Source organism: Ascaphus truei, chromosome 5 (assembly GCF_040206685.1).
Source record: "Ascaphus truei isolate aAscTru1 chromosome 5, aAscTru1.hap1, whole genome shotgun sequence".
NCBI lineage: Eukaryota > Metazoa > Chordata > Amphibia > Anura > Ascaphidae > Ascaphus > Ascaphus truei.
The window spans coordinates 67,860,958-67,887,571 of record NC_134487.1 but is presented as its reverse complement, the minus strand read 5'-3'; the positions used below and the strand labels follow the sequence as shown (position 1 = coordinate 67,887,571).

Here is a 26,614-nt window from a genome sequence, read left to right as displayed (position 1 = left end):
CCAAAACATCTACAAATATACCCCACTCCCCCCAATACATCTACAAATATACCCCACTCCCGCCCCCCCCCCCCCCCCAATACATATATAAAATACACCCCAACAAATACAAAAATCAGGCTTACCTTGGGAATTATCTCAGGTCGGGCCGGTGGCTGCAGGGGGGGAGGGGGCGGTGTGCCGTGGCTGCAGGGGGGGTGGGGAGGTGGGTGGTGTGGTGGTGGGAGGGGCCGGTGGCTAGCGGTAGGGGGGGGCAGTGGCCCAGCATTTGGCGGTGGCCAGGCGGGACTGCGGGGGGGGGGGGGCAGTGGTGGGGGTCCGGCGGCTGGCGGGACTGCGGGGGGCTGGCGGTGGCAGGAGCCCGGCTGCAGGTCACAGCAGTTGCTGCCGGCCCTGCCCCGCTGCAGGCACCTCTCAGTCCCACAATGGCTGCTTGTGCGCGCGCCGGACCTCCCTCTCGCGCCGGAAGCTTAGCCCAGCTGACTTACGGCGCTGCCGAGAGACCCAGCACCGGGTGCAGCATTTTATTATTGGGGGTGTATTTTTATATGTATTGGGGGGTTAAGTAAAAGTTGTGCGCTAAAATTTGTTTTTCCGTGGTAGGTGCGCTATGGGTTGGGGGGGGGGGGCTGCTCCTTTAATTTGTCCTGGGCCCCATGATTTCCGTTGGTGGCCATGATTGTGTGTGTCTGTGTGTCTGTGTGTCTGTCAAGTGAAACACACTATATGAACAACTTTAAAATAGTAAATTCTCCTGTAATTTAAAGTAAAAGTACTGTAAATTCAGCATACAAATAGAAATTACAACTCCTCTCCATTTCAGCCTCCCCCTTGCTCTTGTCCCCGCCCCTCTGCCTTCCGTCACTCCCCTTGTAGCAAGAGACGTCTCCCAAACTCAAATTACAAGTTTCGCTTGGGCTAATATAGTGCACGCGCGTCAGTTATAATTGGCTGTGTTCTATAGACGTTTCTATACTTGAGACGCGCGCACGAACGGCCGTGAGCGGTGGTGCAGCAGATAAGGGAAAATACAATAAAATTGTATTTTCGCGCTGCTGCCACACCGCGAACTAACGCTGTGACGTCAGTCACGCCCCCTAACCGCGCGCATCACCGCTTGCACCCTAGCAACTAAACGCGCACACCACGTGCACGTGCAACGCCGGGCACGCCCCCTCAAGCACAGCAGCGAGTACTATATTACACGCCTTCATGGTGCGTGTTTGACATGTCTCCATAAGCATTCATTTTATGGTAAAAAGTGTAATTGCTTCCCTTTATACATAGCCTGTTACCCTGTCACAGCATGCACCTTTTCCTATTGACACTCCCCAAATCACAAGCTGTTGCACCTGGAAACATTAATAGTACCAGACACAGGATGCAAACATGGCTCTTAGCATTAGCATGTGTGTGATGCACATGCTTCTTTAAACATCAATTTAGCTACAAACTAATGTGACATATCATAGTATCCCGGCTGCAACACTGCACAAAGACAGGGAAAGTAACCTTTTTCAGATTTATTTTAAGTCCCACTTAAAGCAATTTGATTTTTTTCTTTACTAAATCTGGCAGTTTGCTTTGTCCCAGTTTCCCTGCAGTTGGTTCTTAATCCCTTCTTCTGTTAAAAAAAAAACAAAATGTATATGCAGGCCTTAAAAATGTAATGTATTTATACACCTGGGTCTCTATACTATTTCAGTGCTGCAATGTGCTACTATATTCTCCTGTGCTGCAGTATAACCGCCTCTGTGTTCTGCATTCAGTGCTCTGTTCTATGCCAAGCTCAGGGTTGCTGAGGGAGTGTTGAATGCTGGGCGTGTCACTGGGACAGCGAGATCCCTCACTGCTGCCTCTACTGTACCTCTTCCCTGCCTGTGTGCTCCAGCCGGACAGCCAGAGACAGGGGAGAGGAGGGGGGAGAGAGAGCACACAGACCAGCATCCGGAAAGGGGGTGCACACAGACCACCGCATAAACAGGTAGCAGTGTTTCACCTTCGGAGACATGGGCTTAGAGAAAGAGAAATCAGACGCTCGGATCTTCATGGACGAAGACGAGTTCAATCGTTCCTCTGTCCCCATGTTATCAGAGAAGACCTATGACAATCACCCAGACCGAGACCCCCACAAGTTGAATAGTCATCTGAAGGTGAGGGGCTCATCCCAGGGGATAGCTACATGATGATGGTAAAGGAAACCTCCAGCATGCCTGGGTTTCGCATTCCTTGTTCCTGTTTTGTGGATCTTGGCACTCCTTTTATGTGCAGTATAAACTAGGGTGGACTTATATGGTGATATATTCAATTCTATACGTTGAAGGAATATGTTAATACTTACTGTTCAGTTGCTTTGGGGGCAGTTCATTAGTAATTTAAAATAAACTTGTACATGCTTATTGAATATGATGTTATATACAGTACTGTGTAAGTATGCTGCTATTATTATTTAATTCCATGTATTTCTTTACATTACAGTTAGGCTTTGAGGATGTGATAGGGGAGCCTGATACAACTCACAGCTTTGATAAAGTGTGGATTTTCAGCACAGCTCTGTTCGAGATCACTAAATACCTGATCTACAAGGTACTCACCTTGATCCTTGCCATCCCCCTGGCCTTTATTTTAGGGCTTGTGTTCGCCATTCTCAGCTGCCTTCACATTTGGTAAGTAGATTGTGTTATTCTGCATGCAAACATATGTGTGATTTTTGATTATTACATGTAATATTGCACTGATTTGGGATGAAAGTTCCAATGCACAAAAACATGTAATGCAAGTCAGTGTTTCCATTTTTAATTAAAAAAAGCTTCATTTGGGAAAAATTGAGTGTTATTATTTAAAAAACAAAACTGTGTTGCAACTGGCAATAATATTTCTAATGAGAATAATGATGTTGTATGTTAAAATAATAACAGACCATATACATACAATAGTTTAAGTGTAATTATTTGGTGTTGATATTTAGTTTTTAATGGTTAAACACCATGTCATAGCAGCACCCATCTCACAGAATATAAAATTAAGCCAACTAAAAAGTAAAGTTAAATTGTTTTTTAGGTTCTTTTTTCTAATCTAAATTTCAATACCGTACACTTACTCTGCCTGGTACCAGTGAGATCATTTCCTCATTCTTTAGAATCTATGAAAACCACCACAATTTTAAGTCAGCTGTGCCATTAGCCATAGGTTTATGCTCATGTGTTGTTGCCTCTCCACCTGTCCTCCCCCAAAGTGGCATGGGCAGGATTTCCTCTGAAACCACCCCCAAGGCTACAATCTGCTTGTCCTTTCTTATCTCCATGTTATGCCTCTATAGCTCCCCAGGGATAACTGTTATGTCACTTTTATCCCATGTGGGTCCCTTTACCGTATAAAGCATGTTGTGCTAATTAGGTCACTTTAGTCCTACATGAGACTGTGCCTTAACCCCATTCAATATTCTCCCTACTCAAGTTTATGTAGTGTGGGTGTAGGCTAGGGTCGGCGTTGGCAAGGAGGGTGAGGGCACATAATAAACAGGAAACAAGTCACAAAATTGCTTGAACCAAACCTGACCCCTTCTTTAGTCCAATAACTAGAAATAGTTACTCAGGTACCACTTTGTCCATAGACTCCTGAATTCCCATTTTCGAGAGGCCTAGGAGAGGTACAAACCACGGGAAAAGATGTGTCCCATTTTATTGCTGCAATTGTTTAAATACCTAATGGAATCGTCATCATCATCATCATCTTTACAAAGAACTCAAGGACCACATTGGAATGGAACACTTAGAAGAATACATTGCTACCATATCACTAAATTACCGCTGTTCTTTAATATCGTACAAGCATTTATTGCTTCTACACACTACTTTCAAAAATGTTAACATGTCCCATTGTGGGCACCTGGATTCTTGCTGTTGATCTACTGTATCTTTAAACCAGGAAAAAATGGCCTTCAAATTGAGGAGCAATCAAATGTACTATATGTTTTTGGCAAAGTGGCACAATGTTATTTCATTTTCACTGCCTTTTATGTAGAACCTGCAGGAGATAGTTTATTTAATTTACACAAACGCGAGTCTTATTTTTTCCAGTGCTTGCAGACCAACATTGGGAGATAGCAAGTTTGATAAAGGGAATTTCTCAAAACGTTTTCTGATTTCATAAAGAAATCTTACCATATATGGGACTTCGGTGCTTAGCATGATATAACATTTATTTGTAACTTCTCGGTAGTTACTTGGTGTCATTATAACAGATCCTGGAAAAGACAGAGCATAACAGTACAAATATATTCAAGTTACCATTTCAATTTATTAAACACGGATGCACTGTGTAAGTTGTTAATGCCCAATAATCTGACATATATCTTGTATTTCAAGGCCACACCTTAATACTTAGTGTGTTATTTGTCAAATACCACCTAGTCTGAAATACTGTAATGTGCATTCTTTAAAACACTTATGCAGTTCAACATTGAGGTTTTCCTACGGAGTGTAATTGTGCAATTTTTTCATAGACAGTTTTAGCATTAGTTTACAACTCAGGATGACATACTTTCTATAGGATCTAAAGTTTGCGTTTGCACAGTATGTTGTGGTTTAGAAAACCAAGACATCCAGTAGCATGAGATTAAATTTTTTTTTTTTAGAACTTCAGTAGTGAGCAACTTGGGAAAATGTAACTTTTCTTTCATTGCAGGATTGTGATGCCTTTTGTGAAAACCTGTGTAATGGTTTTGCCATCTGTACAAGCAATATGGAAAGGCATGACAGAAAGCCTAATTGGCCCTTTATTTGCAAGCATGGCACGGTGTTTCTCAACTGTTAGTGTGCGGCTGGACCAGAATTAGGCATCATGGAAACAATACTTCTGTTGATACTATGTCATACCTCCTGGTAAAAAAAACTGCTAATGTTTAGTACCCTACTGCTCTGTTGAAGATGACCTGTTCATGGAATATGTTCTTAACACGCCAACTGTACATTCCAAATAAAACTGAGATATTAATGCAGGCTTTGCAACAAGTATACACTATACATGTGCAGTACACTCACCATATTATTGGAGTGGATCTACTGTAAGTAGCCCTATCCTGAAGATATGTACTCTTTACCCTCATATTCTGTTTACAAATTAATTTCAACATTCCTAAAAACTTTTAGTCTTGTGGAGATAGAAACAAAGTTTGAAATGTTCAAATACATTTTGTAGCTGAATTCAATGTCTAGAAATACATTCCTGGCACACACAGCTTGTTATTTATTTTCTTACACTAAGGCTATGAATTAAATATAATGTCACAAACACAAAGCCAGAATTAAGGATAGCTACATATGGTGAACTTGTCATGGAAATATAGGGATAGATGAAACTATCTATTCTAAACCAAATAAAATAAACCCCTTCTGTAGGTAGACAATGTAAAGCACAGAGTTACTGGTCTAACAGCTCAAAAGAGATTAAACATAAAGAGCCCCAAAATAAACTTATTGTGATTGACATTGTATTCCTAGAAAGCTGAAAATACAGTGCTGAGTTTCCACAGGACTCAGAAGTCAGTGAACATTATAAGTAGGGATTCTGGATTTAGGTTTTAAATCAGCATTGCATATTACATTTTAAAAAAAATAACAGGGTTGAAGCAGGGGGTTTCCGGAGCTGAACTGTGTTCATTTCAGCTCAGAGGCCCCCCTGCTTCCAGCGATACTTCCGTAGGGCAGCCAATATCTCTACAGGCAGTGAAACTGTTTTCCTAACATAATGGCAGCGTTTAAATGTCCTGCATCACGCGGGCCAATAGGAAGCTGTGATGTCATCCAGTGCAGTCTCCAACTGACCCGTGTGACCGGGACATTTAAACGCTGCCATAGATACCGGCACTCTCTACAGAGCTAAGTATCTCTGGTAGCAGGGGCTCCCCGGAGCTGAATTTAACAAAGTTCATCTCCAAAGATCCCCTACTTCCATCCTGTAATAAAAAAGGACTATGGGAAGTTAAAGCAAAAGTACAAAAATAAACACCATATACAAATGTGTGTCCATTTTTTTTTTTTTTTACCAAAATGAAAACACCGGAAATCTATTTTAAAAGAATTAGAAGCTGGGTCTGGGGGTTTATGGACTTACACAAGTCCAAATAACTCCATCAAACATTACACAGCATTTCTGTAAATAGGGGTTTTTAGAGCGTTGCTGTGAAAAGCAAAGCAGATAATAATAATTTTTATATCTGCTCTTTTCTGTTAGGTCATCTTAAAAATAGTAAGATGTAAAAAAAAAATCACATTTGGGATTATATCATGAATGCTGAGTTACTAAGAATGCTATATTTTTGTATAATCTAATGCACTGAAACATAATGCTTACTATAAATATAAATACATCTATTAATTCATTATCAGTATTTCTTAACAGCATTTATAGAGATAAAGCTATATAAAAACTGTAACACATAATTAAAGAAGCAAACTAATGTTATATAATATATCAGATTAGGTTTGAATACTGTGGAATATAAATATGTATATATTTGTTTTTTGTTTTTAAATCGCCTGTTAAATGATTCTGCAAATATATATTCAAATAAACATGATTTGAATAGATTGCATTGGTTTTATTGTTTACAATTTTTTTCAGTAAAAATAACAATACAATTAATTCACAGTTCTGTGCTTCTGTGACTATGGCGGCGATCCCATACACGGATATATCTATTTGTATGAGTTTTTTCCGCTTTTTTTTTTTTTTTCATTCAAATTCTTCTTTTACTGTTGTATTCCATGAAGTACATAATTAAATTAACCACTAAATTGTGCTATGGTCCTCTCTATACAAAAGTACACCGTTTATACCAATTGATGAGTAAATGCTAATGGTTAACAGCTGTAATAACCTTTTTAGTACACAATGCAACACAATGTTTCTTTGTAAAACAATATAATTACCCAAGGAAGGAAGCGGGTAAATAAGCGGGTGGATCTCTCAAGCTAAACAAACCTACTTTTCTTCACTAATCAACACATACAAGTCTAATCCATGCTGACTCTTCTCTGTCTTTTACTCCCTACTCAGACCACCCTCTGCTGCCTGTTCTTCCTCCATCTCACTTCAGACTTTTGCCGACTATTTCAAGCAAAAGGTGGAATCCATACGTCAGGCCATCCCCTCTGTATCCCCTTCCTATCCTTCACCCCTTCCTAACTCTCCTCCTGCCTTCCTTGACTCTTTTTCCACTGTCACAGTGGAGGATGTGCCGTTGCTTATCTCTTCTCCCTCTACCACCTGCCCTCTTGACTCCATTCCCTCCCATCTCCTAAAACCTCTTGCTCCTACTATAATCCCTACGCTCACACACATGTTTTACTCCTCCCTCTACTCTGGTACCTTTCCATCTTCCTTTAAACATGCAACAGTTATACTATTACTCAAAAACAGCAAGTGTGACCCTACCTGTCTTTCTAACTATCGGCCTGTGTCCCTCCTTCCTTTTGCTCCATTTTCTCAACACCTTTTATCTCCTAGACACTCTAAAATCTGGCTTCCGCACTGCTCACTACTGAAACAGCCCTCACTTAAATAACTAATGACCTCCAAGCTGCCAAAGACATGAGTCATTACACTCTGCTCATATTACTCGACCTCTCTGCAGCATTTGATACTGTGGACCATCCTCTTCTTCACATTCTCCATGTTCTTGGCATTCATAACAAAGCTCTATCCTGGATCTTCTCTTACCTCTCCCATCATACTTTCAGTGTCTCTTTTGCTAATACCTCCTCCTCTATCGTTCTCTCCGTGGGGGTACCCCAGGGCTCTGTCCTGGGACCTCTTCTCTTTTCTCTTTACATACTTGTGCAGGCCGCTTACCTTATCTGGTGCGACAGTTCCATCTCCGCCTCCCATCACCATGGTGCCACAATGTCAAATGGCGTGTTGGTGTGACGTTATGTCACGTTAAATTGCGGAGCCATGCATCACATCCTGACAACGCGGCGCCACAAGCGTCCTGTTGTCATAGCATTGTGGCATCACGACATTACATGACGTCCCATTGCCATGGCAATGCGACACCATTTGACGTCATGGTGCCATGATGACAGGACCCAGCAGGAGGAGATGCCACAGGAGAAGATAAGAGACAGTTACAGCGGCCCTGCACTCTCCCCCTGGAAATCAGTTTAATTATTGTGGGGAATAGCGTGTGACCTCTAACCGCAGGGCTAGGTGAACAGGCACCACCGGCTCCGCCATGAACTGGCCCTGAATGGAGTGTGGGGTCTGCAGGAGAAGGGGGTGATCAACAGTGTCGAAGGCAGCAGAGAGATAGAGGAGAATTAGATAGGAGTAGTGAGTAAGTCATTAGCCACTTTTGTTGTGCTGTTTCGGTGAAGTGTAGAGAGCGAAAGCCAGATTGCACACAGTGAAGCAGGGAGTTCTAGGAGAGAAAGCGAGTCAAGCTGTTGTATACACCGCTCAAGTATCTTGAAGGCAAAGGGGAGAAGAGAGATAGGTTGGTAGTTAGAGATGCTGGATCAAGAGTGGATTTATTTAGAATCGGCATGATGTATTCACGTTTTATGGAAGAAGGGAATGTGCCCGAGATGAGAGAGAAGTAAAAAAATGTGAGTTTGTGTGGGGCTTAGTATGCCAGAGAGGGAGTGGATATGTGAGGAAATAGGATCAAGAAGGCAAGTTGCAGTGGGGGATGATTAGAGGAGTACAGAGACCTCCTCTTTCGTTACAGTGGAAAATGAACTGAGGGTGGAGATAGGTTTGCAAAGGGAGGTCGGTATTGCATCTGGAGCATGACCTGAAGAGATATCATGTCTGATGGACTCAATCTTATCTCTGAAGTAGGTGGCAAGGTCTTGGGCCATGAAAGTGCAAGGGGGTGAAGGTGCAATTGGGCAGAAAAGGGAAATAAAGGTGGCAAACAGGTGTTGAGTGTTAGAGGACATGGGTTAATGGGTTAGAAGTTTAGTATGAGAGAAGAAAAGTAGGTTTGATTTGCAAGGTAAACGGTAGTGCTAAAGGAGAGGTGGAAATTGTAGTGGAAGAAATCTGCTGTAGAGCATGATTTCCTCCAGTGACATGCCGCAGTGCGTGAGCACTTTTGGAGGTAGCAGGTGGAGCTTGTGTGCCATGGTTGTGATTTAAGTTGTTGGGGCGACGTGTGGTGGCAGGAGCTGTCTTGTCTAGGGCTAATATGAGTGTGCTATTGTATTGTAGTGCCGATGAGTATTCTAAAACAAATCTGGGGCAATCACCAACAAGACCCAGGTACATGCTGGGTACATGCTGCAACATTTCCCTGACATTTCTGCAGACAGACTAATGGCCCATCGGATTAACAACAACATTCAAACTGAATGGGACTGCCAGGGACCCCTGCTGTGTTAATTCGATGGGCCATTAGTCTCTGCAGAAATGTCACTGAAATGTTTGCAGCATGTACCCAGCATGTACCTGGATCTTGTTGGTGATAGCCCCAAATTTTACAATGCAAGTTTAAGGCAAGTTTTAGAATACTCGGCGGCGCACCTGTATTGAGAGGTTGCCTGGTCTGGGCAGGAAAGATTACAGATGGGAGAAGGGAAGGGAGAGGTGTAATGGGGAGGAGGTCGGAATGACTAGTAATGCATGGTAAGAAGGAGACTTTGGGGTAGCGTGTGTTTGACGTGAAATTATTGGTTTGTTGATAGGGCCAGGATTACGGTACATGTTGCCGCACTGTAGGATTAATACAAGGGAAGGAAGAGAGAGTAGGACAGGGCATTTCATGGTATTTTTGGTGATTGGGGTGTGTTCTGAGAAGCAGATGGAGATGATGGCTGTAGAGTGAAGGAGGTGACAGTAAGTAATGGGAAATGAAGACATAGGATTTAGGGGTGGAGGGAAAAAGTGCAAGTGAGTGAATGGAGGCAAATAGGCAGAGCAGAGTAACAGTTATGCAAAGCTGAAAGATGGTTGAGGTCATGACTTAGCATGAAGCTGTGTTGTTTCCAGTTGGCAAGTGCAATGCACAAGATGTGTGCCTTTTAGCTGCTGCCGAAAGTGTGCCGCATCTGGCAGTTCCGGAATGTGTTAAGTGGTTGCAGAGAGAATTGGAGAGGAAGGTGTGATGAGTGTGTGCACACAAGTGTTGGAAGAAACACCGGCAAACGAAAGAGGGGGGAAAGTTAATGGCGCAGGCTAACAGGCGTGGAATCAGTGTGGAGAAGTGAGCTCACCATAGGCTGCATAGTGCAGATGAACAAAAAAGTTTTATTGGCACATAAGATGCAGCGAGGGGTGGACCTCTTATGCATTCACGCAGGTGCCTGCACTTTAAGCCTGCACTTTATTTTACTCTTTGGTAAAGCGCAGGCGCCTACATGAAATGCATAAGAGGTCCACCCCTCACTGTATCTTATGTGCCAATAAAACATTTTTGTTCTTATCGCGACGGCAGTCCAGTTCTATATTTTTTCTTCACGGCAGCTGCACCACCATACTACCAAGCCTCTCCAGTGATTTCTCCACGCAAGAGCACGCTGACAGTCCCCGGTGATCTGCGAAACGGAGTGTATAACTTACCTAGTACTTTACATCGATCTCACCACGGACTACAACCACATTGGGTTTAACCTGTTTCACACAACTGCAGACTCACAATATATGCTTTATATGTTCAGACTAGTGACCATGCTTCAAGTGTTGTTTTAAAACCTCTTATTGGGTTGCATAGTGGTTTTTCATGCTTTCAGTTACAAGTACTGACTCCATAGGACAATATCCTGGTTCACAGACAATGTTTGAGTCATTATGTATATCCTCTTTCACAATAAAAAGTGTTCTAACTGATGAACTTTTTATTATTAATCTATAGACCATTGTCTTTGAACCATTGCTGGGGGTTCCCGCCCATTACCTGTAGTGTAGATTAAGTTTCTGAAGGATCCAGTGTCAAGTCCACCTCTAGCCCAACTATTGTCTAACTAGGTATGCTTCCTGGGACTTCTTTGAAACGTACACACCATACTTAACCAACTAGGGTAGCATTGAAAACGAGAGGCAACTCTCAATGTATTATTTCCTGGTAAAACATTTTATAAATAAAATAAATAAATGACCACTAAGACAATGATTAGGTACAGTACGGGTTGATGTATTTTGTGTCGTCTGTTTTACTAGCTGCAGGCAATGACAGAGAGTGGACTTAGTAGAGGAGATACTGTAATAAGATATATCAAGGGTTTTTAACTTATGAAACACATCACTGGTAATAGCTCAATTTCATTCGGGAATACCAAAACAGGTACAAAGTTAGAATGCTCCCTCACAGTTACGCTCTTCTCAGTGTTTGAGTATTAAGATGACAATTAAAATAATAACACTGACTTTGAAGCATGGAGCCTGGCTCAAAGCCTCAGTGTCACTTCCTTGGGAAATAACTTGATCTCCCTTTGCCTCAGGCACAAAATATAGATTATAAGATTTGTTAAAGCAGGAACTGTGCCTGTAAATTTATATGTACAGCGGATTATTGGTAATTGTGAAACGCTTTGAGTCCCACTGGGAGAATAGTGCTGTATAAAATAAAGTTAATAACAAAGATGTTAGAACTTTGCTTTCCTGCAAAGCAGTTTGTTCTCTAAGGCAGGGGTGCGCAAACTGTAGGGTGCAAAAAAAATTTGAGGGGGGGGGCATGGCGCTGACCGAGGCCCCGCGTTCTTCCCCAAAGCATTTAAATGAAATGCCGGAGCACCGCGCGAGGCCTTTGTAAGTACACTTACCTTGTTTCTGGCGGCTTCTGGTGATGCATCACGTGGCATGCCATGGTAACGCTACATCACATTACGTTGTGATGCCAGAAGACGCTGGAAACAGGTATGGGGCAGGGGGGAGCGAGCAAGGGGTGAGTGCAGGCAGCGTGGCGCAGACTGAAAAGTTTGCGCACCCCTGCTCTAACCTAACCAATGTAACTTCCTTCACTTCAGGATTCGAAACGTGTTTCGTGGGGCAATATTTTTCTTAACAACATGCAACTTTTAAATATTAATGAATTATACTTGTGCTCCAACTACATAACTGTGCTCTAAATGTATAATATATAAATGTATGGAATTAACTACTTGGGAACCAGACTGACTCATTGCAAGGTGCATACTTCCACGCCTGAATGGTGTTCTCAGCTTTGGAAGATTGCGGCCATTGATGAGCGTTTAGATGACATTTATAGACGTGTTCCAACGTTAGAAATCATTTAGCTACATATGAAAATGAATATGTGTAAATGAATAAACTTCATGGGTTATTCTTGACTCAAGAGGAATAATGTTTCGTGGTTTAATTGAATAGAATACTATATACTTATGTACATTGCCATGCACCGTATAAAAACTTCCCTTGGGTCTTAGTAGATCCTCAGAAGGTCGCTAATTTTTTTGCGTTCCCTAGCTCAACCACGTCCGGGCATTTTCCTTAAAAGAATAATGGATCCTTAAATTTTAACAGACTTTAGACTTACTCATATGCAAATCATATGGTTAGGAACAGTTTACCCAACAACGGATATCCTCAGACATCCATTAATGTTAGTACATGTTATTATGGCTACGATATTTAGCACCTTTCGAAAGCTGCCCGTACTCACACCCAGACCCTGATTACCATTGAGTTATTACTTGGAATAGCCTAAAAGCAATGTAATCAGTTTATGGCTTAACCCTTTCATTACAAAAAGTTAAATGTGTCATTCAAAGATATTTATTATGGATCATATACATTTTTGAAACGCATCATAAACTATATTATGTGTTTAGTGATTAAAGTGATATATTTGTGTGAACTAATATAGTATATAATGTAATAATGACTGTATAAAGTATGGGTGTACAATAATGTATATCTATACACACCTCAACAATATTAATTAATATTTCATTTATATTATTGTACAATTAAAATAAATGAAAGATGGACATTATTGTACACCCACACTTTATTGTCATTATTACATCATATACCATATTATTAAGTGAAAAATGTAATAAGTGTAAAAATTATACATTTCTAATATTATAACAAGATTTGCATTAGCTTTTGGTAACATACATGTTAAACTCTGCTAATAACGCACCTTAATAACACACCTTAACGTTTGACCAATGCGCATGTGCTGTGTGTTGTTAAACGCAGGTAACGGAACGATGGTGGTTTTGGTAACGGACTTTATTTATGCATATGATTAGCCTTGAGGATCCCCGTTAAATAAAGGAAAAATAAAGTCTGTATCTTAATTAGGTAACATAACGTTATTTGCCCTCATTTAGTGCACTTCTGTGGATCTACCCCATAGTCTCTCAGGCTACGGCCCCAGTATTTACTGCAGTACGTGCACCTGCGGCCTGGCGGCGCGTGCACAGGTGGAGGCCGCGATGTGCGGTCTACGGGAAGTGATGGGGGGGGGGGTACATGACGTCAGCGCAGCACAAAGCACAGTACACTCTTATTGGTCCACACGATCTGCCCTGCCATTGTCTGCCCGTACACCACATGATCGCGTCGCGGCAAGGAAAGGCAAAATTCTTGTCTTCCCTGCCAGCGTATGCGTCATTGCGCTTTGCGCTCCCATCCACACACGGCCACTGAGGCCTGCCCAACAGAAGGCTTTGCTGGGGTGTGTGCCACGCACGCCGTAGCGGGCGCCGTAGCTGCCACTTGGGACCTGGCCTAAGAAAATAGTCCCAAGTTTTAAATGTTTTCTCCATTTTTCCTTAGTGCTTGTATTGTTGTATTGTAATACACTACGGAAATAAAGCATGCATAATATCAGTGTGAATGCATACTCCGTACTTACGACAACAGAATAGTTGCAAACCACCCGGGGGGAAAAATGGGTGAAACATATAATGGCCAAGATACCGTAAGTTGCTGATCAATGTTGATCTGTGATTAGAGACCTACAGTATGTTCTCTATACTAAAAACCACCGTACACTCTTGATGGCATGAAATAAACATAAGGTTGTTCCATCCAATTTAAGACATTACAAATAGATTGGCGATTTACATTAATAAATGTATGTTAAAGCATTGTCAAGGCCTATTATAAATAACTTTAGTAAAGCACTTACCTTTTTTTTTTTTATAATCTTTTATCCCCTTTCCTTATTTGTTAAAAATCAATTCAAACAATTGAGAACATCTGTAGTTTGTGAAAAACAGCTATTTTTAGGATCCATTATCAAACAAAGTACTAAAAAAAAAAAAAAAAAAAAAGACCAATCGCTGCAAAGCTGCCAAGTTTCATCTAGATCTGGAGTTTTCTTTCCCTTTTTTTGAGTGCTCTGTTAAACTGTAATAAAAGTGCTGCTGCCACATTAGACATTATATCAAAGCACTTCGGTAATACAGTACAGATGTAACCAGGGTTATTTTAATATCTGTGCTATATGGTGGGATATGTTGTGATATTCTGCGTTTGTCACTGCCATTAAATCCTACAGAAACACTGTGATAGTCCCCATTACAACACTATATTCTGTTACCAGCAAGTAAGATAAAGCTGACTACATCCGTTTGCCACGTCGTTCCTCCCACATATACATTTGTTGGAATATCCCTGCATGAGATGTCAACAGAACCTTGAGGCTTGTATTAACTCCTAATTTAAAACTGTTATATAGGACAACTGTTTGCAAAGAGTAAACTATTAAAGGGTTAACAATTTTAGGAAAAAAAGTTGAGCACAGCAAAAATGAAGGGCTGGTGACAGGTAAAAAATGGCTGATTATTTAATAGGCATAAGAGCCAGACAAAAAAAAAACAAGAAACAGTGAGGTCCTCTGACGCGTTTCATGCCGTGTATCTTTGATACAGCGCCTTCACAGCGAGAAACACGTCAGAGGACCTCACTTTTTGTTTGGCTCTTATGCCTATTAAATAACTAGTCATTTTTACCAGCCTCCAGCTCTTTGTTCATTTTTGCTGTGCTCAGCCTTTTTTCCTATAATTGTTCTCATATTACTCCGGGATTGAAGTATGCCTATAGGAACCAAGCTCCATCATTTGTACCATGAGTACTCGCTACCTATCTTGAACCATGAGACTGTTTATGTACTAGCAGTGTGGTTACGGTTTTCCAGTCATCCAGTGTGGAGTTGCGGGAGGGGGCTCACACGCTCGCTGAGGGAGCTCTGTTATGTTGGGGCCCTCTCTAGGGTAGTGTAGTCGCCCTTCTCCTCCGTTATCCCTCACATTGGACATCAGGTGAGGTGGCAACCGCATTAGGAACATGTCATCGGGCTTTGCTTATGGACCACAGATCTACAAAATCTACTGCCTTATTTTTTATGGTTCCTATGTTTCCCCTCAAGAAATCATATTTTATTATCATTATATATATATTTCACCACATCAATTAACCACACAGTTTTTGGAGCACCAAATCAGGGATTCACTTCCCACTTTTTTCTATTTAAGGGTTAATATGAAGTTTAAAAAAAATGTATGGCACAGTTACAATCATAGAACAAGAATGGAATATTGGAAAACATTCCCATGGAAACTATTTTTTCTGTTTATGGGAAAAGTTACCAGTACTTGCCATGATTTCTACAATTTTCCATGCCTTTAATTTTTTGAGTTTAAACGTATATAGATAGTTTGTGCACATGAAATGTAACCCATTCACTACCAGAGGGCCCAGAAACATTCTAAAAATATTCTACTACAGTACTTCTTATCCTTGTCATTGCTATGCAATGCATTGCTGACCCATCTGCCGGTGTAGAGGTAAATGTATTCACAGAGTGGGATCTTCTATGAGGCAAAATAGGCAGTAACCGAAGACCATGCGGCTGCAGGGACCCTGCACCGGTTCCTTTGCTTCTGGCTGAGTCTGCCTATTGCCAGGTCTCCAGGGACTCATTGCACGCGTCTGAGATGCAGCAAAGATTCCTCTGCCCTTTAAACGCATCCTCAACATTTTCTTCTTCTGTTTCCGACTTCAACGGCAGCCATGGGTATAACCTGGTGCACGGTGAGACCGAGGGGTAGCTTCTCCATCAGCAGTTCTGTACTCATTTCTCCTTGGGTATAGAGCCCCTGTCAAACGATTGCCTAGGTCCAACAAAGCCTATAGCCGCCACTAACTGTAACTATCATATTACAAAGAGCTGTACAATAATGTTGTATTGTATAGTGTAATAAAGTATAGTACAGTTCTGGAATAGACACAGCATTGTTTGGCATTGACGTTTTTGTTATAGTCATTGTATCCGGCTCCAGGAGGCAGCGTTACCAGCTGAACACGCCAGCATACAGGGCCTCCCTTGAGACTCCCACTACAGATAAGCTTTAAAGACTTTTTCAATCTAGACATTTTAACTGTAATAAAGGGTAATACACAATAGAGGCTTCTCTGTGTGCACTTCTCTTCCACAGATCGCTGACAACACACACTTGGAGACTGGGAAGTTCTCCTATGAAGCAGTAGCACCAAATCACCTCTGTAATACCCAACCAGCCCACCCCCTGAAGGGGTTATTAACTACCACCTATTGACTATGATTATTACAATATCTTTTATACCTTTTATCATCAGAGTTTCTCATTTAGCGCGCACCACCCATCTTTATTGTATCATGTTGTTGCTGCTTGTGGCTGTCATCAAGCTATAGATCTAAAATACAATGTATTCCATTTATCCTTAAAACATTTTAACCCTGTTGTGCACTACAACATGTTGCGGAACCTACCATTCTGAAACAGTACAATCTTCTTCCCACATTGCACTTTACATAAGTGATCACAAGTGATATTTTTATTTGCTGTACATTTTACATAAAGAACTTTCAATACCAAATTATCTTTTACAGCATTTTGGAATTAGTTGCACTTACATTTATATTTATAATCAATAAGACGCTTAGATCTTTTCTGGGAAAATGGAGACATCAATGATAACTGCATTTCTCATTGTAAAATAAATTGCGTGAATATATTCTTTATTTATTGCCACTGAAATAATAATGTTATCACAACAGTGTATTATTTGATTTTTTTTGTGCAGAAAAAAATATCTTAGAAGGTTGATCTACAGGTACTTATTGCCCTTTAGTAACAATGATAAGTCATTTTTTAAAGTCACAGTTTCAGGAAACCACACTTAAAGACAACATCTAGTATCTGTTATAAATGTAGTTTGCTTTGTAGTCTCAGTCCAAATGAAACTTTAAAGAAAAATTATTTTCAGAACTGGTAAAGAAACCATAGGCTGCGCTTATAGTGCCGGCGACGGCGATGTCGCGGCAAAAAAATGTAATGCCGCCTTCGCGTGCACGTATAGTAGAAGCGCCGCGATGGCGCAACGGCTTGGTCGCGATCACTGGAAGCCAAGTCAATTTGATTTTTCCAGCGACCGCAGCGTGACGTCACTGTTGCGACGCTGTCGCCAGCGACGGAACTGTAAGCGAAGCCGTACGTTTATCGTTGTGATTTGATAATACTGTATATAGGATTATAAAAAGTTGTGGTTACATCAAAATAACATTCATGTATACTGTATATGTTTCAAAAGCAATCTGCCTAAACCTTGACAAAAATTTAATTTCAAAGTTGAGGGAGAGCTCTGATATTTTTCAAAGCATCTTCTAATCAATTCAAATTTGATCTGATTGATGAGCAATAGAGTACATGCCAGGGCCTGCCAAAATTCCAGTGCCCATGTTCCTAATAATTGAAAGCCACTGTAGCTGGTAATCAGAGTTGGGAGTGAGTGGAATGGGCGTTACATCAGTTTCTTAGTAGTACAGTACCAGGCTAATAATACTTGCCAGGCTAATTCCAGGGTACTGGTGTCTCAGATTTACTGAATCAGTCAAACTATTGTAACTATATATTCTTGAGCGAGGTGACACCTAAATGAATCGCCATGAATATGGTGGGGCCTCTATTCTTTGGAGGTCGAGGTATCTGAAACAGCAAAATATAGGCATAATGTGAGAACAATATTGATTTATTAAATAAAAAAATGCCACAACTTAAATGGTTTAGTCCCATGTTGACCTGATAAAGGTCTTTAACGAGAGTTCTTTTACGCATAGGTTCAGAGTGTACACCCATAAAGACCCATAACCTGCCATAAAACAATAGCCATAATTAAAGAGAAGCTGAAATGATTGGGACTTTACAAACCAAAATGTTGAAATGACACACGACCATGTATGAAAAGACTCTGACCAGAGACAGCATAAAATACATGAGCGCAGTTTTTGATGTAGACATGTTGATAATCTACTGCATGAAGAGGAAGCCTTGGACCATGATGCAGCTACACTATCAATAAACAAAACGCTTCCTCCCTTTGTACTTACAGCAATTTAATTAATCTCTAAAAGATACAAAGGAGGTACAGGCAGGTTACATAGAAGTGGATACATATTCCTATTGCCCAGTGCACATGTGCACATGACACTAAATTAAAAGGGATTTTAATTTATGTGATACCTAAATTAAAAGGTATTTTTAGGCCTTTTATATATCATACACTCATATGTACAGTACAACCATTACATCCACATACATAGGCCAACCCAAAGGCCGATGGCAATTGATAAGACAAAAAAACAAAAAAAGGGCGCAAGAGGAACAACAAAGACAAAATTAGTAAACCTTCAATAAAATGTATATGTGAAAAAGAACATTCAACTTACAGAACAACAGTTCATGTAGATAACGCGTGATGTCCCCCTGATGAAGGGTCATCCTGACACTAAACGCGTTACGGTGAAGTTATCCCGCAGCTATGCTACTCTGTGACGATGGAGACCCGGATGCTGCTATCCATACTCACACACGAGGACGCCGGTTGTGGGCTGTCTTCTTCTCCCCGCTTATAACCATCTGTGGCCTGGACAGCTGAATCCCTTTTACCAACTGGGACTTTTTATCGCGGGGTCTTGGATTTGCGGGGCCCGACCCTCTGAGTGGATGTCTACATGATCTGTTTTATTGTAAGTTGAATGTTCTTTTTAACATATACATTTTATTGAAGGTTTACTAATTTTGTCTTTGTTGTTCCTCCTGCGCCCCCTTTTTTTGTTTGTTTGTCTGCAGAGTTTGCCCCGCTGATCACGGGAGAATAGGAGCAGCAGAGGGAACACTATATCCATTTAGAAGAGAGAAAATCTTGTGGGACAGCGCGCACTCTATTGCTCAGGCAATTGATGAGACACTGGATAATATCTGTATTTAGGGCTTTCCACTTATATTTGTCCAAACAGGTCTCTGTGACAAAGAAACATGTTTGATTTTTTTGTCAGTGTTTGCTCCTTCTCACTGTATGTCACAAGTGCAACTTCACACTTTCTGCCACAAATTGGAGCATTAATTTAATTCATTTTAAGTCAACGTCCAACCACCTCTCCCTGCACCAAAACGCTCTTTGCTCCAAAAGAAGCCTTAAAAACACAATGTAAAATATATTAGGACTTCTTTTCCCTGCCACTAACAACTTACTAGGTGGTTATATTGTGCTTGGTGTGTGACCTTGGTGTAGAAACGTGTACCTCTCTCAGCTAACAAGAATACACCATATATTGTAGCAAACATCCATATTTAAAACTAGATTTCCCCAGAACTAGCCCTCCCCTGCTAACTCACAGGGCCTGCAGAAAGGGTTATTTGATATATATTTTTTCTGACAGTTTCTGCAGTACTAGGTGCAAGGCTCAATAATTTTTAACAAATGTTAAACGCTTCTGGCTTTGCTTAAGAGAACAGTATTCACAATGCACAATAGCATCTGTTGTACTGTGATGCTTTTTTCTAGTGTGCTTAACAGGGCAGTACATGGTGTAAACTAACTAGCCAGTGGAGCAATGCCTCTGTATCAAACTTTTAGTGCCCGATGAAAAGTTTGTGCTTTACAACACTTTATTTCTTTCTGGTGTTCCCAAAGCTTTCATGTGTCTCAGTACAGTGCTGCTGTCATCCAAGCCAAAACCAAGAAGAACAAACATTGGAGCCTTGCCAGCAATAATCATGCTCTCAGCCACCTCCTTCCCCTCCTCTCCCTAGCTGTGCCTTTACACAGTACAGTATCTTCCTTCCTCAGATCATTTAAATCATACCTCACTGAAATCTCAATCAGAACTCCTAGCAACTGAAGGGCGGCATGTCTGGTGGCAAATACATAGACGAAGAGGTAGGACAAGTCTTTGCTTATGGCAGCAAGATAACTAAGCATTCACCCTTTGATTTATTGCTTAGCTCCTTCTACACTGGGAGTCATAGTGAGTTGATTAGCACACGATCTGTGATTACAGCTCTTAGATTGTATACACTTTTGGAATCTACCAGTACCTGCAATGATATTAGGACATTTAATGTAAGGTGTTTAATTGACCCTTAAGTCCTTTGATAGTAACCAAACATTTGCAGAATCTCCAAGCTGAAGAACTCCAAAAAATAATGCACCCTAGCTCGTACTGCTCAATCAGTTACAGTTGCTATGCCTGACACAGGAAAATGTTACCTCTTGAAAATAGCTTCATGTAATAATAACTTTGCGTTGGGGGATTAGGGGATGGAATGTAACTTGGCTCTCTTAACAAAGTGTTTATGTTGCGTGAGTTGTGCTTGGCACAATTTTACCGATTGATATATTACTGAAAGAGAAGCTGAGGAGGGAGCAGTTGATTTGCAAGGAGTTTGCATGCTGCCTAGGTGTGGTGATGCGGATATTGGGAAAGTATTTGTGCTTTTACTACTGTGTGGAATGCTACATTACATACTTCACAATACCGTTGGACAGATAATTATAGCAGTACTGTAACAGGTCAAGAAATTGTTTATGGCATAAAAGAGCTTATGAGCCCTCAATTTGCAGAACTTTATCAATGGGTATCAGAACTTTGTATTTATCTATTTCTATGCTAATGTAATTGTAGTGCATTAAAAAGATTTGAATTAGCAATATTAGGATATTGGTAAAATATATAATATATGTTTTATTAAATAAACATTTAATAACAACTTGATGTCATATGGCACTTTTCTCCTAATGGGATTAAATGGATTGCATAATTGCAGTGACACCCAGCACCATACTGTACATAGAATTTTAGAGGCACAGTCTCTGCCCCGATGAATTTATAATCTATGTTTTATTGAGGAGATAAATTGACCTTCTTCAAAGGAACTGACTTGACTCACTGCACCACTGCTTTTGTGGGTTGACCTTAATGGATTAGCACCTGTTATAACTTCAGCAGCAATCAGCCTCTACTAGGCAGATGATTGCATGTCAATCACCTGGCAAAGATCACTTGGGACAAGCTCAATCAGTCCTTCTTTTGCAACTCTCGATTTCTATGAAGCTCGTTGCATTACAGATGTGTTCAATGAGAAGTATAATCAGAAAACACTTTTAATATTTAGAATGGTAAATTTAGGAAACACATCCCATGCATAAGGAGAAGGCCCAATGCACTTAGACTGTCAAATCTTCCAGGTTTCATTTGCCTTATGTTATCATTTACTTGCTGCTCTCATCAGCACTGTTTGTACATTTTGTTCCCTGTAGTGTAGTTTTGTAAATCGTTGTGTACACTGTTGGTGCTATATACATAAACAACATACATACATGCGATCCAAGTGCTGTCAGTCGCCAAGCAGCTCAGATGTTCTGGGGACCTAAAGAATATTGCAATTTAATGGTTTGCAAGATCTCATAACAGTAGGGAGAAAACACAGTATGTTGTACCCTAAAATACCGAACCTTATTTTTCAAGCATTAAAATGAAATGCACAATATAACAAATATATAATTTTAAATCTGAAATGCTACTTAAACATCAAGACATTTAGAGTGTATCTATCACACCAAGATTCAATTTTACACACTTCATTGCAGTGATCCCCGTATCATTATTGAGACACAGTTAAACAAACAAGTTGGAACAGAGAATCCTAATTACAAGTATGGTTTACTTTCTGCTGTTTTTGGAATCAGAATGAGAGACTTTGTCAATGTCATGTGGTGTCTTTGCCATCCAATCTGACACCTTCCTTCCATCTTACCTTTTCTTCCAATGCCTATCTGCTTTATATGGAGATCTTGGGGAGAAAGGATGATTCTAGAATGAAGTAGCATATGCTGAGATGTAGATAATTATGGGGACCAACAGCAAAAAGTGTGGAGAGGAATGAAACAGATTACCTGCACCTAACCCCATCACACTCTGATATACACTCTCTTACTTGCTCATACAGAACATCAAAACATGTTATGTTTATATTCATGCATATATATCGATATCCAGTATTTATATATATATATATATATATATATGTATATATATATAAATGTATATATATATATATATATATATATATATATATATATATATATATATATATATATATATGCAGCGGTATCAGTACCGTGTTAGCCGAGCTTTAATAATCAAAAAAGAATGGACGATACCGTTCTGTGGCTAACGAAATGCTTTAATTCTTGCGAGCTTATCTCGAAAGCTCGCAAGAATAAAAGCATTTAGTTAGCCACAGAACGGTATCGTCTATTCTTTTTTGATATATATATATATATATATATATATATATATATATATATATATATATATATATATATATATATATACACACACACACACACATACACTGTATTGCTGTTTGGAGGGCCTGTCCCTAGCGAAAAAGGACAGGCCCTCCAAACTGCAATAAAGTGTAATTTAATGACTTAATGTTAAGGCGGCGTCCATGCTGCCGAAGACCGTGCGGAAGCGTCCACACACAGCGCGATCACATTACCTTAAGGCATTGATCACGCCCATGGACCACGTGGCGCGATGGGCAGGTCACTCGAGCGGTTCGCCCAATGAGGTCAAACCAGCTCCGTGACATCACAGACACGCCCCCCAACAGCCCATCTACCATGTCCCGAAAACGCACCAGCTTCACGCAGGTGACGTCACAAAGCGCACGCCTCCGCGCTGGCGGAGACTGTATGGACGCAGCCTAAGGCTTGTAATGCACGTGGCGCGCGCGTTTAGTGTCTATCGGGCAAGCGGTGACGCTCGCTGCTAGGAGGTGTGGCTCTGACATCACAGCGTTAGGCCGCACTGTGATTGGCTCACAGCATCACGTGGTGCGGCAACAGCGCGAGAATACAAATTTCTTGTATTTCCTCTGATCTGCCGCGCCACCGCTCACGGCCGTGCTCGCGTCTCAACTATAGCAACGTTAGCCTCACACAGGCAAATATCATTGACACGCACAGTAGCGCCCGCGCTATGTTACAGGCCTAAGGCTCATACAAGAGCCTCTCTCTTGAGAGATACTTACCCTTTGCCTCAATAGAGCCCTAGTGCATTAAGAAGAATGGTGTGCAACGGTGAGTCTCCAAGAATCCCCGGAGCTCTACCACCTGCAATAGTTTGGGGCTATGAAGTATTGTACAGAAAAAAGAAACCTCTGCCTCCCTTTCCTAGAAAGTTGTGATATGCTAGCACAAGTGTGAGGTATTGTGCAGTATGAGAAGTCCCTCAGGCGCGAGTGGGCTAACTGCACTTCAGCAGACAGGGTCACAAGATGACATTCCAAAGATACATTGGCACCTCCCTACCCCAAGAGGAAAGGTGCAATGGATTCATTACAACTAGAATGAGATTAACAACGTTGGGCCACTATATAAACAAGGTTTAGATCTCCCAAAACGTTAGCACACCGCTGGGACCTCACAATGGGAAGAAAATGCTGGATCCTGTGTAGCTCCCAAAAAGTCAATGCAAATTCTGCAAACGCAGGGCAACATTTTTATTATTTTTTTTACACCTTGGAAGAGATGTTTTCAATAAGATAGAAGCAAAAAGTGGTGCACAAACATGCAGAATTTGATGTATTTCATTATACAGCATGTGCCTCTTACTGTACATGCAATTCCACCTTAACAATCCTTTAGACTCGCACGCAGATCACAAAATGATGCCTTTGGGACACAAGAGGTGAGAAATAGTTTGGTACATAAATGCTTTGACACGTAAAATAAAAGTGCCCCAATTACAGATGTAGCAGACGTTATTACTCCTGTGATGTGATGCATCACATTATTACTTTTACTGCAAGCACAATTGAAAACAATGGTAATGCATGTTATCTCAACGCATGCGGCATTTATCACTATATTCTGTTAACGGGGTAATCACACTGGATACGTCTGTACTTTTTTTTTTTACTACATAAATTACATTTTTAAATTGCCACTGACTAATTAAAGACATGAAAAAAGCAATGTACAGTATCAGTGCATACAAGCTCTCATCCACCTCCAGTGTTAAATAAGTATTTAACTAAAAGGCATTATGTTACCAATGACTACAATTCGACCTATTTAATAAACAGAACTCAAGACCAAATCTTGCTTTAAATCTTTGCATAGTTGCTTTTTTGGCCCAAAGTACCACGTTTCAAGTGAACACAGATGTGCTTTTTTTTTTTTTTTTTTTTTTTTTAAACAATGATGAAGGGGTTAAGCCATTGCTGTTTCTGCACAGTACATGTGAAGGCACTGTGGCGGGACAGATAGTAAAGTACATGAAGGGGTGTGGTGCATAGGTCTTCACTGCATGGAAACTATGTGCCTGGGGTGTGACGGGGGTTGCCTCTCTGGGAGGGGGATCGGAATCCCCTAGGAATGAAGAATATTCCCGATCTGAATCCTCTATCCGATGACCCCTGGTGGAGGGAGCCTGTGCTGTGGTACAGAGGGGTGTGGTATTTTGCATGGATCCTTTTATAAACCAAGCCTTAGTTGTACAGTACGGGAGAAGTTTGCTCAGCTCAAACTGACAAGTCTGCTTCTTCCCATCTATGGTAGCACGCTGCTAAAAGTGTTTTTTATTTTTTTTGTCTTCTTTTTTTTCTCTTTCCTTCCACTTCTCTGCCTTTCCTCCCTAAAACACCCCCAGGGTGTGTTGTACACTACGCCTTACATTAGAGATCAAGGGAACATCTATAAACCGAACAACAAGATCATGGCAGATGAGATCATGAACGAGAAAGCTGCTCGTGATGTCCACACCAAGGAGATCGACCTGGTCAACAGAGACCCCAAGCACCTGAATGACGATGTGGTGAAGGTGAGTGCAGGAGCAGTGCAGGGAGGGGGGCTGGGTGGGGTGCAGGGAGGGGGGCTGGGTGGGGAGCAGGGTGCAGTGGCTATTGAGTGGCAAGGGCAGGGACTACTGTCGACATTACGCAATGTCCATACCACTGTATAGTACTATTAACCCATCGATCCCTGATGATAATTGTGCTTGGTGGTTTCTATAAGCCCTCTATGATTCTAGGTACTATTAAATGATCGGCACAAACACGGAATGCTATTTTTGGAACTTACCTATACACATATAGACCTATGTATGTGTGTGTATATATATATATTATTTTTTTTATTTTTTCCCCCATATATTATTTTATTAAACGGTGTATAACTAGATGAACAATCTGATGGGATGAGAGAGTCTGCTTTAATAACGTATCCTGTCATTATCTTTGATGATTTGCAGATTACTGGAAAAAGCCCTAAAGCCATTAAAGACATGTCTAACCTAATAAGTTATTGAATTGGTGTGCATGTTGTGTTACCTTCTACTGAACCAGACCTGAGCCTTTTTGGGGCGCTGTGTACAATATATGACAATCAACCGGAGCATAATCCAGTGCTCTCTATATCCACCTAGGCAATAAAAGTGTAAAGTAAAATGATATGTAGCAGACCCAGTCCAATCATACCATACTGTATTTCCCATGATGTAAGGGTCAAAAACATCTGATCTGTTACTGGCTGCAAACATTTTGTGACATTTGTACAGTTGATCATTTGTTTTCCACTCCAGGCACAAGGGCAAACTGTAAAAACCGTGTTCAGTTAGGAACTTGTCAGGGATGTGTTTGTGGTTCCTGTCTGTGATTCAACTTGGAAAGTCACCAGGGGAGATTCCAGGAGAAAGCCCAGGTTTCATTATTCTGTTGCTGTTATTTAACCCTTTCCTTGAAAGCAATACACTACATTGCCAAGCCCAGAGTTTAATCAGCAGAGGAGATCAGGGTCCCTTCCTAAAAATGCCCACGTTGTAACTCAAAGCATTATTTAGTGTGACTACAGATCTCCTACACTTTCATACTCTAGAGATAGAGGTTAGAGACTAAATAAAACCCCAGCAATAATAACTGATAGTTTGACTGTCTGCCTCTATCCCCTGTGAACCCTCTCCAGATACCATTACTGCTGGCGAAAATACTGCTGTAACTTTTTTTTAATTGTGGTATGAAGGACAGGGCATTCCTGGCAAGGGTCTGTTGAGTATGGTTGAGTCTCTTAAAGGTCTGTTCCCTTTTGACAGAAAGTAAGAAATGCTGTATATGTAAAGGAGGCTTGAAGTATATAGACATATTGAGTACATCATAATACAGTAAGTCTTGTCCCATCACTGCCAGGAAGGAGTGCCAAACATCGCCAAGAATGTGATACACACCCCTTTGGCAAACAAGGGTCTGTAGAGTTCATCTCTTCTCCACCTATCTCTTTTCTGAAGAATTCATTTTGCTTTAAGAAATCA

General features: G+C 40.9%; 2 protein-coding genes across 3 annotated transcripts in view; both read left to right on the top strand.

The window, feature by feature from the left end:
* The first annotated feature begins 1,829 nt into the window (after positions 1 to 1,829).
* On the top strand, positions 1,830 to 6,593 carry CAV2 (caveolin 2). The gene is made up of 3 exons (XM_075599982.1): positions 1,830 to 2,153; positions 2,479 to 2,666; positions 4,687 to 6,593. The coding sequence occupies exons 1-3, from the start codon at positions 2,010 to 2,012 to the stop codon at positions 4,835 to 4,837; spliced, it is 483 nt and encodes a 160-aa protein (XP_075456097.1). The 5' UTR covers positions 1,830 to 2,009; the 3' UTR covers positions 4,838 to 6,593.
* A 13,430-nt stretch (positions 6,594 to 20,023) lies between these two features.
* Positions 20,024 to 26,614, top strand: part of CAV1 (caveolin 1) — a 60,367-nt gene continuing 53,776 nt past the window's right edge. Inside the window, exons 1-2 of one of the 2 annotated variants that reach the window (XM_075599980.1) lie at positions 20,024 to 20,178; positions 24,962 to 25,132. In XM_075599980.1, coding sequence (XP_075456095.1) covers positions 20,149 to 20,178; positions 24,962 to 25,132 — 201 coding nt within the window. In that variant the 5' untranslated portion in view covers positions 20,024 to 20,148. The remainder of the gene's footprint in view (positions 20,179 to 24,961; positions 25,133 to 26,614) is intronic. The other variant, XM_075599981.1, reaches the window with a different exon arrangement.